Below are 13,670 nucleotides of genomic sequence, written 5' to 3'. Positions count from 1 at the left end.
AATACGGAAGGAATACTTTACCTTATTTTCTGTTTGTATTAAGTCAAGTGCAATGATATGCTATCAAAGGTATATTACATTATTGTTCTAAAAGGTGAATTATGTTTGTACAATGTTATATTGTTTTACTAAATTGTATGGAACTGTTGCTTATGTGTTTTTTTAATGATTGTAGGAGTAAATGTTGCAGTCACTTCACTGAAACAGTATAACTAATCAGTTTCAAACAATGATGGTCATAAATTCAACCTGTGTGTGTGTGAAAGAAAAGTAAAATTAAAATGTATTTTCAAAACCTTTTTTTTTTTAATCTTTAAAAAATAAATAAGTAGTTCTAATAATACTTTTAATTTCTCGCTCATTTTAAATGCATCTCTGCAAACCCACAACTACAAACGTATCGATAAGGTTGACCTCAGTTAGTGCATTGTATACAAATGTAATTTAAAGTTAGGAGAGAAGAGTTTGTGAATGAGATGTGAATGCTTAATTAACTGACCAATATCGTAAAACAATATGAATAAAGACTTGCTAATTTACATTCCTAAAGTTTGTCAAAAACTTAAAATACAGAAAAGGTTTTCAAGAGAAATAGTTTGAGAATCAAGCCCATCATGGTTAACCGTGACAGACCCTCAATACTTCAAACTAGCATCATGCCTATTTTCATTCAGGCGACATCAGCGCTAGCAGGTTTGCTGGAGGAAGATGCCACCTCATCAGATAATCGAATTATTGACACCGCTTGGCGTGGAGCTGAAGCTTATCACTTTTTCCTGCTTGCTCAAAGGCAGCTTTATGAAGGTTATGCTGATGCAGCCATGAGAACAGGTACATTTTACTCATGTTATCAATAACTTCTCGCATAGCAAAGTAGCATGTAATGAAAAGGATCAACTGGTACAGTAATTACTGTGTGACTACTGGTGCTTCAGAAAAGCTGCAGTTTCTAACCCTGAATAATTGTAAGGCAAACGTAGCCGCTAGTACAATTACCCATTATATCTTGCACAGATTGCAGAAATTAAAATGCTTTAACAGCCCAGGTGGATGTCTGTAGACCTGTTAAATGAACCAGTCTAGACTTTTGCTGGGGTCAAAGGGAACATTTAAACCCTGCTTGGAAAACTGGAGACAACGTGGTAATGTCTTGTGATCCAACTGAATGGGAGTAGTTACGGGCCTTCTAGGTTAAAGTGTGCCATGCTTCCTTAAAGGGATACTGTATACCATTTACACTTTTTCTAATATTAATTTTCTGTATGATTCACTATTGATATTTCTGCATATATAATTATTCTTCATGTTTACCAACTACTCAAATAAAAAAAAAAAAATGGTATGCTAGTGTTTCCTTTGTCTATTATGTAGCCCTTCACCTGCGTGATTATGAAGACATCATTCCGGCAGTGGAGATCTACTCCCTCCTGGCTGTTTGTGCCTGTGCCAACCGAGCGTTCGGGACCTGCTCCAAGGCTTTCATCAAATTGGAATCCATGGACACCCTATCTGCTGAGCAAAGGCAGCAATATGAGGACCTGGCTTTGGAGATCTTTATAAAACACAGCCCTAAAGATAACAGGAAATTTGAACTGGACAGCCTTCAAGAAGTGTATGTTTATTAACATAACTTTAAACTTTCTAAGTAGATAGTAGTTCTAACAAGACAAACATTTAAAAACAAGACGACCATATCAAGCTCTCCCCCCTCACACTGGGGACAGTTCACCTCATGTTTGACCTGATTTATTACGTCTAAAAATTTGAAAATATGAAAAACTTACAGCTAAAGAAATCATAGCCAGCCTTAATTAAGCATCACAATGTTTAATTCTAGTCTTTTGAAAAGAATATAAATTTAAAGTGATATCACTGGACAAGGCACTTGTACCTAAAAGCAGCACAACCCACACAATCCCTGTCCATATTTTTTGTTTTCACTCAGAGATCAGCAGGGCACACAAATAGAGGTTTTAAATGTATATTTATTTAAAACACTGTTTGCAAGAACATCATTTATGTATAGTTCAAGCAAAACAACAGATGTTTTAGTTCACTCTACTATTTAAGGTTTGTGGAGATCTACTGTTTGCCCAGCTTTTTATTTAGTTCACTCAGCCACCGCACACATGGTTTGTACATCAGGGAATACTACCTGTATAACGTTATGGGCAGCAGTGATATTTTTATTTTGGTTTGCTTTTTAGGTCCTACATGAAATCCCATTCATGCAAAAAGAGAAAAAAAATGTGTTTGTTATTTTGACAGCTTCTACAAATGGATTTTAAATTAGTGTAATGTAAACTTGAAGTGATTCACCTGACATTGGAAATCTTGTTTTTTCAGGGAAGAAGGGAAGCAGACAACCTGCATTGTAACAGGGCGGATCATTTCAGAATACCACTTCTGGATCTGCAATGTCTGCAAACACTGTGCCCTGGAACAAGAGATAAGCAATCGGAATTTCTGCCCACTTTGCCACAGCAGTGTAGAATAGGCTGTACAACTAAACGTGAAAGAGAGTTTTCAAGCTTATTGATATTTGTTTTCTTGTGTCTAGATATATTTTTGTTAACTGTAAAACAATTTTTGTATTTAAGTAGATTCATTTTTTACTTGTATAATGTATTCTCCATTGCTTTGTGTTAATGTAATTCCAAAACATACATACATAAATAAGAGAAACTTCAATAATTCTGTTTTTCTTTTTTCTTTTTTTTTTAAATTGTAACTTGGATTGACATTTTAATATTTGTCTGTCAAATATACTAGCTGTAAGAAATACAGTATATAAGTGAGAATGTTAATGAGTTCCTAACTAATACATCAAGACTTGTCCTCCAATGTGATACTGCAAATGCTAGTACTGGTGGAATTGGCAGCTTATGGGTATGTTTGAAGGCTTGAATTGTAATAGAACAATTGAAATATGTCATCAAATGTGCTGTGTGTACTCCATCCTAATGTTTTTTTTTTAAAACAGTGTTTTTACAATGCCTCGGAGAAGGAACAGTGAAATGTCACTGGTCGGTTTCAAAAAAAAAAAAATCACAGCAATTCACTGTAGTGTGTAGATAAGGTACCTGTCTTGATAATATACCTGTCTTAACAAGACTGGCACACATGCACATAAGACATCAGCAATTCCTAGTGACTCTTGTAGATTTCTCTCTTTGTACCAAGCATAGCTCACTATAACAAGGAGCTCCAATATACAGACTGGTACCTGTAGATCTTCTTGCTACATACCACAGGACCACAAAGGACATAAGATAGCATATCATATATCTAGTGGTGTAGTGCTATATTTATAAGTGAGGAGTCGCTATTATCTACACCCGCCCCACGCTCTCTCAACCCTACCATGCCTCCTGCAGTCCCTGTTTCCCCATAAACTCAACAGAACCGCAGTTTATCACTAGTAGGTACGGTATTTGAAACAGAAGTGCATCCGTTTGCAAAGTAAGATGTGTAAGGCCACAGGCACCCTTTATTTGTTTGTTGCGATTGAGTTTTATCTTTTAAATAAATGTTTAGCTTATTTTATCTACATTATTTCTTATATATGGGTCTAAAATAAGAACTGTCCCAATTATTACATCTAATTGTAAAGTGTTAATACAGGTTCCCTTCTTATTCACACCTGTTGTTCCAGACCAGGCACGCTATATTCAAACTGTTTTCATCATTTATCTCTCAAGTGTTTCTTATGGTTATTGTATTCTTTGCTTATGTGTATTGGTTATACACATGTATATCTCCATATATTAATAGGAGCAAAACAGTTCAATATTCTACATGTGAAGTATGGAAGCGGTGCTCTCCCTGCCGAAGAGAAGTGGGGGGCGGCGCTCCATCGCGACCCACCAGCACTACACCCCTGAATATATCTCCGAAGAATTTCTGCTCTTGGATCAATCACTAGTGTTTATTTATTGTTTGTAGGGGAGCACCGATAATCGTTAGCTTATCGTCATGGCACCAATATATGGAACAAAATCACAATCAGCTATCAGCAGTTTTTGTTATTTTAGCAGATAATGTACACCGATATTCATGCTTGAATATCGGTGTACATATTTTGTAACCGGAAATGTAATATTTTTATGGCATTTTTTTTGTTTTTTTGGTTAAGTGAACAATTTCAGTTTTGCATTTTTAAGCAGTGCATGTTTAAAATAAGAATTTAACAAAAGTTGTTGTAGTTGACATTACATGCTACATTTTCTGTCCCCTACTGTACAGTATAGGTAAAAGTTATAATACGCAATGTTTGACAGCAAGTGGCTATAAAAGTCACATTATATATTTCTTTCTACAGAAGTGTTTTACTAGTACAAATGCAAAATGTTATTTTTGTGTGACTACGTTGTGAATCAAATGTATAAATAATGCTGTCAAGCACACAATATAAGACTACGTTATTCTTTGTATTAATAATTTTCTGAAGTAAATGCAACAACAATACCTTTTCATTTTTGTCATAAATTCAAGAAGTAAACGATATCTGTTCATTTAACATCTATAATTATAAAACCGTTTAAATATAGGCCCTATGTCTTGTTCTAGTAGTTTGCAGTCGCTTACCTGCACTGTTTATTATTATCGGTATTCAATTGGTATCGGACGATATGGGCAGATAGTCATTGGCTGTCAGTATCGTCCAAGAAGATCGTTGTCAGTGCAGCCCTAATTGTTTGCGTAGGATTACTCATGAACTAGTTCAGGGGCCCGTTTCCCAAATGCAACTTTAACCCAACCAGCATCGCCCCAAAGAAGATTCAAAGCCTAACAATGCACGTGAACATCATGAATAAGCTGCACTTTCACGTGGGGTTTTGAGAAATGCACATCAAGAGAGACTGGAAGCAGCCCCACGTTAATCGTGACAATAATCGTGAGCTCCACAAGTACTTCTGTTATCGGGAAACGAGACCCTGATTTGTCAACTTTCGTTCTAAAGGGGTAATTCCACTAAAGGTATTGTAGCGTTTTACAGGAGGCAGGAAACTTGAGAGACACTTGTTTCTCTTCAATATTTCACCAGAGTCCACCGCTCTGTCAACTTCTCAGGATAAAACAGTCACACAAATTTCTGGGAACAGCCCGTTTTATATATTTAGCCCCTTCCCTTATTCAGATCAGGGTACTGTGAACTCACGCATATCCCAATAGCCCTCACCCGCACACTAGGACCAATGGGCACAGACAAACAGCCAATGGGGACAGACTCTGTGGTCTGCAAGGGCTGCACCTCCCTTACGGTCACTGCGTACCCGTCTTCTCCCAGTGCCTCTCTCTCTCTCATATTTCCTGCCGGTGGTTTGCTCCTGGCCGATGTTGTATGTCCAGCTCGTAAGATTGGAGCATCTCTAACCAGCGGGCTACCTGCCCCTCGGGTTCCCTGAAGCTCAGTAACCACTGCAGGGTGGCGTAATCAGTGTGGAGCTCAAACCACCGACCACAGCGGCGTAATACAGCATGGAAACATATTCACAGCTGGAAATACAGAGCAGATATTGCATTACATGGATTGCTACAGTATCAATAAAGGATAAATCATTCCAGTCTCACAGCCATGTTATTTGTTCTACTTTGTTACATAGGATAATACTGTAGGTCCTGAACTTGCATTTAATTGATCTAATTAAAGGAGTACAAGATCTAACACTTTCCTTTAATTCCACATAGAACATGTAAGATTTATTATGAGTGATCCATTGACATCCTATTATCATTTATAAATAAATACAAACAGAGGAAAGAAGTCCACACAATGGAACAGGATTACAAGTTTCAGATCTATATAAGCAGTCCTCCCCTGTGTTGGAAGGGATATTTGTCCACCCCTGCGCTAGGTTAAAAGGTTAATTTAAGGCAAGTCGTGTTCTGAGTTTGAATACCTCGTGTTTAATACTATTTTCTAGGAGTTTATTTATTTATTTATTTTTTTTGTATTAATTTTGTATAGGAGTGGAACAAGAAATGCATGTAAATGTGGCTTTAGCATTGCCATGTACAATGCTGTCCTTTAAAATAAATAAATAAGACCATGAATGAAAAATGTCAGACAATAGTGTGAGAGCTGCAATAGCTCTACATATTATAATTGATGGTTTGCTGATTAATGTCATGAGGTTTTAAATCAGTTTAAAGTCACTTTGAACATTGATATGCAGCTTTAAGATTTTAAAAAAGAAGAAATTAAAAAAAAAAGCCTCCTTTTAACTCTGCACTGTAAACTTCAAGCAGTCTCTCGATAGCACGGTACAGTATGTGCTTTCTTGAATACAATGAATAATATTGTACTACACTGCCATCTGCCGGAATTTAATGTTAACTGTCCCAAGGGAAGTAACTATGGTATAGTCCCCACCCATTCAAAGAAAGGACCAATAAAAAACCTTTTGCCAGCCATCACTTCCGCAAACATGAACATGGTAGAATGTTGTTAGTTTGGGTTTTGCTGTATGAGACATGGATAAAGAAATGTTGAGTATTTTACAAGAAGCTGATAGCGAATTCCACAGACAGCATTTCAAAGAAGCAGAACGCTTATACTCGCAGTTTATCACGGCCTGTGCCGAGAGCAGGTACTGGTATTTTTTTATTTTTAAGAATGAGGAATACTCTCTACTGAACTGCAGTGATTGTGTTTCTATCTCTTTTTTTTTTTTTTTTTTTTTTTTTTTTTTTTTTGTTCTTGCGTCAAAAACTATCTGCCCAAAAACTCCAGTTTCAACACCTCGATGTATTTTATTATACGTACATAAAACTCGTGTTTGCAGTATGTTTAAACTGTTTTTCCCCAGCGTGTTGCTTCCGTTTAATAAACAATTGGACATATACATACAGTATTCTGTTTTACATTCTATTTACGACAACTAGGTTTTGCCATTACTTGTTATTATACATCGGTTAAATATCTATTGGTAAGACCCAGATATACTGGCTGTACACCCTTAGCCTAGCATTTTTGTTTCAAAATCTGTTCAAACGTTGTGACACTTTACGTATTTTTATTTTTAGGGACTGCAGTACAGATGATCTTGCTGTTGCATACAACAACAGAGGACAGGTGAAGTACCTGAGAGTAGACTTCTATGACGCCATGGAAGATTATACTTCAGCCATCCGGGCAAAAAAAGATTTTGCGATACCTTACTACAACAGAGGTCTGATACGGTATAGGCTAGGTAATTATTTATTTACGTCTAGGCTAGGAAGGGGGCGGGGGGCAACGACGACGGGTATGTATGGCATATAACTAATCTTCACTTTAGTAAGCAGAGTGAAATATTGGCAGCAGAGGATCCACAGAACAAGCTTAATCTGTTAACAGAAGTTGCCTACAGTATATTTAAGTAGAAATATGAGGTTGCTTTATAGGGAGCAAAAAATAATCGGCATTGTGTGTCAGATGTTTAATTTCCATTAAGCTAGATAAAATATTTATTATATCCCTGATAACATTTTAAACATTGCTTGTAGACAGTGCGATCCATAAGGTGGACATCAGCATCACCCGTTTTCTAATGTGCAGTTGTTATCTGGACAGCACACCTCAAACAATTAAACCTACATACTGAGGTCTTACTTAAATGTGTAAATTACAGTTTATTGTAGATATTTTTTGGCAGCATTTGCATTTCACTTTTGCAGGTTTTTTTGAGGATGCAGAGAGAGACTTCAGGAAGGCACTGAATCTGAATCCTAGCTTTGAAGATGCAAAAATGAGTTTAACACAGACCACAACAGATAAAGAAAACAAGTTAAGGCGGGGATATTAAAAGGCTTTTCAAATGACAAATAAACTGATTTAATATGTAATGTGATTAAAGTACTGCTGCACAGTAAATAATTTACTTCAATGCTGGTTGTGTTGTATCATTTATATTTAATTCCCTTTTACTGTGTCAATTTCCAACACTATTTGCTGCTTTTGTAATTTCTGTACTATGACTAAAGTTAATTAAATTGATAGTTGTGGTGGGGGATTGCTTCACTTCACCATGCTGTAACTGCACCTACTGGCACATACCCCTGTGGGTATCCATACAATTGTCAAAATTTAGAAGTCTCCACTGAAAAAAATGATTGACATAGCAGGGGAAAATGTCCAACCTTAAGTTTCCAGCAGGTATATTGTCCTTCTGTAAGTGACACTGGTGGATCGGAGAAAGGTGATCCAATGGCCACTCAGAGCAGGGTTTTTAGACCAATAGCAAAAAAACTTGTGGATTATTGCAAGTAGAATCCATCTATTTAGAAGCATGAAGTCTATAATTTAGGGGCAGCAGTGTGGAGTAGTGGTTAGGGCTCTGGACTCTTGATTGGAGGGTTGTGGGTTCAATCCCCAGTGGGGGACACTGCTGTTGTACCCTTGAGCAAGGTACTTTACCTAGATTGCTCCAGTAAAAACCCAACTGTATAAATGGGTAATTGTATGTAAAAATAATGTGATATCTGTATAATGTGAAATAATGTATAATGTGATATCTTGTAACAATTGTAAGTCGCCCTGGATAAGGGCGTCTGTTAAGAAATAAATAATAAAATAATAATAATAGTAGCAAGATTTACTGATTAATTTAAGCATTTAAGAAACTGAGACAGATATAATTGTAATTAATTTTATTCAGATTTACACTTTTACGAGCAGTGATTGCAAAGAGTACAGCAGCCGATCCCATTATCAACCACATCCAGATGCTACAGGAATTATTACCTGAAGAATGAAATAAAAAAAAAATCGATTCGTTCTTGTATTTTGGCAATACAATCCAAATGGAAAAAAAATAAAAATAAAAAATAACATTTGGGGTTGGAGCAAAATAGGTTTACCAACTTGAGCCTACTTTATTTTTCCTAGTCAGTAATAGCAGGGATAAGAGTCAAAGGGCAACATGGAGCAGGTTCAGTATATGGCCTACCAGACAAAATCATGAAGACAAGAGTCACTGCTGGTCTTTACCTTGCTCTGTTATACTTAATTCAGGAGCTGATGCAGTTGGTTGGGCCAACAGTACAGGTCCAGTTGACACATACACCTGAAGGTTAAAATACTGTTTGAATTCATAACCTGCAAGAGTGTTAAAAAAGCACTATTAGCATTAACTGTGGTATTTTAAAACCAAGAGTTTAGGGCAGCAGTGTGGAGTAGTGGTTAGGGCTCTGGACTCTTGACCGGAAGGTTGTAGGTTCAGTCCCCAGTGGGGGACACTGTTGTTGTACCCTTGAGCAAGGTACTTTATCTAGATTGCTCCAGTAAAAAAAAAAAAAAAAACAACTGTATAAATGGGTAATTGTATGTAAAATAATGTGATGTCTGTATAATGTGAAATAATGTATAATGTGATATCTTGTAACAATTGTAAGTCGCCCTGGATAAGGGCGTCTGCTAAGAAATAAATAATAATAATAAAAGAGTTGTACTCTTAAGACAAAAATGCACCATAAAATGTTTACTTTCTTCATATTCAAGTCTAACTTTGTACTGTATATAACGAGTATATAAAATCTGAAACAAAAACACGAAAAACGCCAAGTTATCAAACGTGCCTAGCCATTTAAAGTAGAGATATCAAAAACACAAGTCAAGTTTCAAGAAACCATTGGGACAACCTTGCCCAGCACAAAGCAAATAGGCACAACTGTAAAACCAATGGGGGCCAAGGTTACCCCAATTGTTTCTTCTAACTTGTATCAAAAACACAAGCTAAGTTAGAAGAAACAATTGGGGCAACCTTGGCCAGCACCAAGCAAATAGGCACAACTGTAAAACTGATGGGGCCAAGCTTGCCCCAATTGTTTTTCAGCACAATAAAAGCGGACCAGAATGCATGAAAAACACAAGCCAAGTGTGTTACTGTGAGGCGTGTGAGTAACAATGGAATGTCCAGACAGTAATTTGCGTGTAACAAAATAAAAGTTTTTATTAATATTGTTCGTTACACGATAAAAGTAAAACAAAACAAAAAAAGAATGTCGTGAGGGTGGGGTTGCTGGAATAATGGTAAACAGAAGGGTTTGGAAACTTCTTTAGTCTTCTTCACGGTAAACCCGGACATAAAAAAAGGGATAAAACAGAAAAGAAAATGTTAATGAATATTCCGCCCCCATGCCGACAAAATAAAAACAAACAAGCCAAACTCTTCATCTCTCCCTCCGCCTATTCACCCCGCCTATGCTTTCCAGGACCAACCCCGAACACAGCAGTACGTTTCCTTTAGTATGCAACGCCCCGCCCCTGTAGTCAGTGGAACACCAATCCCCAACTGACAAGTATCCTTACAACTCACTTGACTCCAGTGGCTGGAATTTACATCTCGTACTTCCGCCCCTCACCAAGGTGCCGCCCCTCATAAAGATGACTTTCGTCATGGTCATGAGACCTTGGTAAGGGAAGTCCCAAGTTGGTTTGATGCCTTCTACTGTCGGGAGGCTGAATTACAGCGCGAAACCCATTTGACACATAACAGTCACTTTTTATCTTTTATTTATTTTATTTCTTTTTACCTAATCTTACCCCAAAAATGTCCTACGCAGCATTTTACTACCAAAAATCTCCAGCGTTCACTACCGCTACCGCTACCACAAAACAAATCACACACGCAAACACAACAGAGGTGTCGTGAGGTTTTTAAACTGATGCGTAAATTACACCTAACAATGTATTACTGGTCCAATCCGAGAAGCGTCCACCATCAAGCTACATAATAATAGACGTGTAAAATAACCAAGGCCATTTATTTACCTTACAGATAGACTATTTTTACAAAAGTGATGTTTACAAAAATGTGAAGGGAATTATTGAATATTATGGTAAAACCTGGAATATGGGCAGCTTTGCAAAGCGTTTCTTGTCAACAATGCAATGCACATTATTTTATTATACACCAAATATTTATGAAAATCTTATCTAAAGATGTACTGTAAATCTAGGTTTATTGCCCTGACAATTTCAGCATTAAAACAAGCAGGTAGCAACAATACGAATATGGATAAGTGGACGGTATGGTTGAACAATCTGTCATTGAAGGATCTATGTCCTAATGTACATTTCAGTAACCATCCTTATTAAATATGTAATGTAAACTGATTTTATTGTGAGTTTAGTACATTTTAGAAAGTACAGTACATATCAGTAACTACTACCAAATAATAAATCAAACGTGTTACAGGTACTGTAAGTGCACTGACTTCCTTAAGGTGGCACTATCAGACAAGAAATACAGACATGCTGAGCAAATATAAAAAGGCACAATATCTGCTGTACTTGTGGTCACCTAAGGTTGTTCTTTTTTAATGTTAATAAAGTTGTAGCTGTCAAGACCCCCATAGCTAAGTGGTTCAAATATATGTTAAGAAATGATATTTAGTGCCAGACCCTGTGCAGCTCCCCAATATGAACTGTCTATAGTTACATATCAAAGGTTTTACATAACACGTCTGTAAATAAATTTCTGAGGAAGGGTGAAAGGTGACTGTTTAAAACTATTAAATCATATGTTATGTGTTTTCTGTGACAACCATCGTTTTCTTACAGAATTTGGATTATGACACTATTTTTCTTGGAGCTAATTACTGATAAATAATTGCCCTTTCTGTTATTTTGACAATTCCTGTTCCATTGTACAGAAGCTTCTCTTTTAACAGTTAGTATATAAACACATCATTTTGATTAACGTGGACTTGGAAATCCAGTAATTCACAAGCGCAAAACATTTTGCATACTGGTTAGTAAAGTTGCACCCCGATTAAATAAAACTTACTGTCGTTCTCCCCGTATCTTAGTGCTTGAGCCAAACTAGAGAATCTACTGTGTGCATATCTACTGTACAGGACCTAACATTTTAAAACTGTGTTACTGCCATGACAATTCCTATTGCTAGACCACCTTATATTCATGTAAAAGAAAAAGAAAATCAGGTTCTTATGCTGTATTTGCTAGTTTCAGAGCACCAAAAATGTGAGACAATTGTTGTTCTTCAGAAAGAAGGCACTGTCCTGAACAAGGCTCATGTTTCTACTGGCTTCATGCCACACTGTGCTGGTTCAATAAATATCCACAGGGTGCTTAATGATTTTCTATGAATGACAATGAGAGGGTCTCCTTCTGTAACATTTGCAACATTCAGCAAAATGTGTTTTACTGGTCTGCCTCTAGTTTAGATGATTGAGGGGTTCAGGTCACATTGTGGTGGCTGTTTTATTTTGATTCTTCATCCTGCCTCCTAAATCCAAAAGCCTTCTGAAATCCAATTTCAGATTCTGAAACAGATACAGATGTACTACCTCTGCAGTGGAATTTGTTTATTATGACCAAGACAGGTGTAAAACAATGAAAATAGTTTCGAGATCTGGTCATAATAAAGGGAACGCTACAGATTTATATTTAGCAGAAATCACCCAATCAACTAAATGAACTTTATCTGTGGCCAGTCTGAGTTAATGAGGATTATTTTTAGTCTCACTATTTAGGTTCTGTATTTATGGATTTAACAATATAACTTGTGGTTTCTTTGCTGAAAATGAAAAACATCTGTTTGAATATATATATATATATATATATATATATATATATATATATATATATATATATATATATATATATGCAATTACCTTTTTATGCCATATGCTAACTTGATCTAAGCAAATGCTGCAGTTAGGAAAGCCAACGCTATGCTTGTGATTAAAACTGCTATTAATATTTCTTAAAGGCAGTGATCCAGGGAAAATAGCTAAAGCTGGAGTAAATGGAGCACATATTTTATTGCTTTAAGGTGATTCATAAACACCCAAAGGTTACAAAAACAAAATTTGGTGCCAGCCCAGTAACAGTTGCAGTTTTCCGTTATTGGAAATATGATGCGAGTACCAAGGTTTCAGATGGCATAGCAAGAAAGAGTGGAGGGTCAATGTTGGTGGTTTGAAGCTTTAGTTTGCAGATGGTTTGGGTTAGCATTCTAAATGTTAAAACCAGCTAGTAGCTAGGCTTTAAAGAACAATTTAAATACATGTTATATCAGATCCTCTTCCCCACAGAATTGCTAATCCTGATTTGTGCTGGTTTTGAGTTTAAAGTTAAATTGTAAGCGCTGAAGTTGTATATGTATCTAGGGAAGCTGTCAAACAATGACTATTCTAACAATTTGGCTTGTTGACTATCTGACGAACACCTTGTGTAGAAGAGGTTAACACTACAATTACATTTTAAATTACTAAACAATAAAACATACAGCAGTTGTGATACAGATAACTGCTAATATAACAGTTTATTTGTCATATTATGCAGTGTTAGAATTAACTACTTAACTAACTAATTATTTTTTAGTTTTTTGGTACTTTTTAAAACTCCTATAAATATGCCAGTGTCAGAGAATATATGTTTCCTCCGAATAATTGTTCACACGGTAACAAATATTTGTTCCCCATAGGAACTAATATTCAGGATATTTGAGTCTATATCCATGCATTTCAACTAAACTTGTACCATACTAAACTTGTACCATACAGTCCCCTCTGACAGGTCCAGTCTTACCTACAATAATACATGATATCAGCCTGCAAACATAGCGCATTATAATTTACTTAAAAATAGGACAAATTACAAACATGCATGTAGAGGGGAGCAAATGTTTGCTGGTGGGAACAAATATTCATTCCCC

The 13,670-nt window shown here is 36.3% G+C and overlaps 2 protein-coding genes across 3 annotated transcripts in view; both read left to right on the top strand.

Moving 5' to 3' along the window:
* Positions 1-2,694, top strand: part of wdr35 (WD repeat domain 35) — a 33,557-nt gene extending 30,863 nt beyond the window's left edge. For both annotated transcript variants that reach the window (XM_034005344.3, XM_034005343.3), the window contains 3 exons: positions 675-831; positions 1,372-1,612; positions 2,347-2,694. In XM_034005344.3, the coding sequence (XP_033861235.1) occupies positions 675-831; positions 1,372-1,612; positions 2,347-2,497 (549 nt within the window). In that variant the 3' untranslated portion in view covers positions 2,498-2,694. The remainder of the gene's footprint in view (positions 1-674; positions 832-1,371; positions 1,613-2,346) is intronic.
* A 3,712-nt stretch (positions 2,695-6,406) lies between these two features.
* Positions 6,407-7,871, top strand: LOC131737094 (tetratricopeptide repeat protein 32-like). The gene is made up of 3 exons (XM_059023736.1): positions 6,407-6,593; positions 7,030-7,196; positions 7,663-7,871. Exons 1-3 carry the CDS (start codon positions 6,478-6,480, stop codon positions 7,788-7,790), a joined length of 411 nt encoding a protein of 136 aa, XP_058879719.1. The 5' UTR covers positions 6,407-6,477; the 3' UTR covers positions 7,791-7,871.
* Positions 7,872-13,670: the final 5,799 nt, after the last annotated feature.

Source organism: Acipenser ruthenus, chromosome 5 (assembly GCF_902713425.1).
Source record: "Acipenser ruthenus chromosome 5, fAciRut3.2 maternal haplotype, whole genome shotgun sequence".
In the NCBI taxonomy this organism is placed as follows: Eukaryota; Metazoa; Chordata; class Actinopteri; order Acipenseriformes; family Acipenseridae; genus Acipenser; species Acipenser ruthenus.
Note: the sequence above shows the minus strand (reverse complement) of the source record. Positions and strands in the feature narration are given on the sequence as shown.

Bases quoted from the DNA above. Each gene is read 5' to 3' on its own strand.
- LOC131737094 (XM_059023736.1), top strand. From the start codon at position 6,478: ATGGATAAAGAAATGTTGAGTATTTTACAAGAAGCTGATAGCGAATTC. The intron at 6,594-7,029 runs GTACTGGTATTT...TTTTATTTTTAG, and splicing joins ACGGCCTGTGCCGAGAGCAG to GGACTGCAGTACAGATGATC. The intron at 7,197-7,662 runs GTAATTATTTAT...TCACTTTTGCAG, and splicing joins TCTGATACGGTATAGGCTAG to GTTTTTTTGAGGATGCAGAG.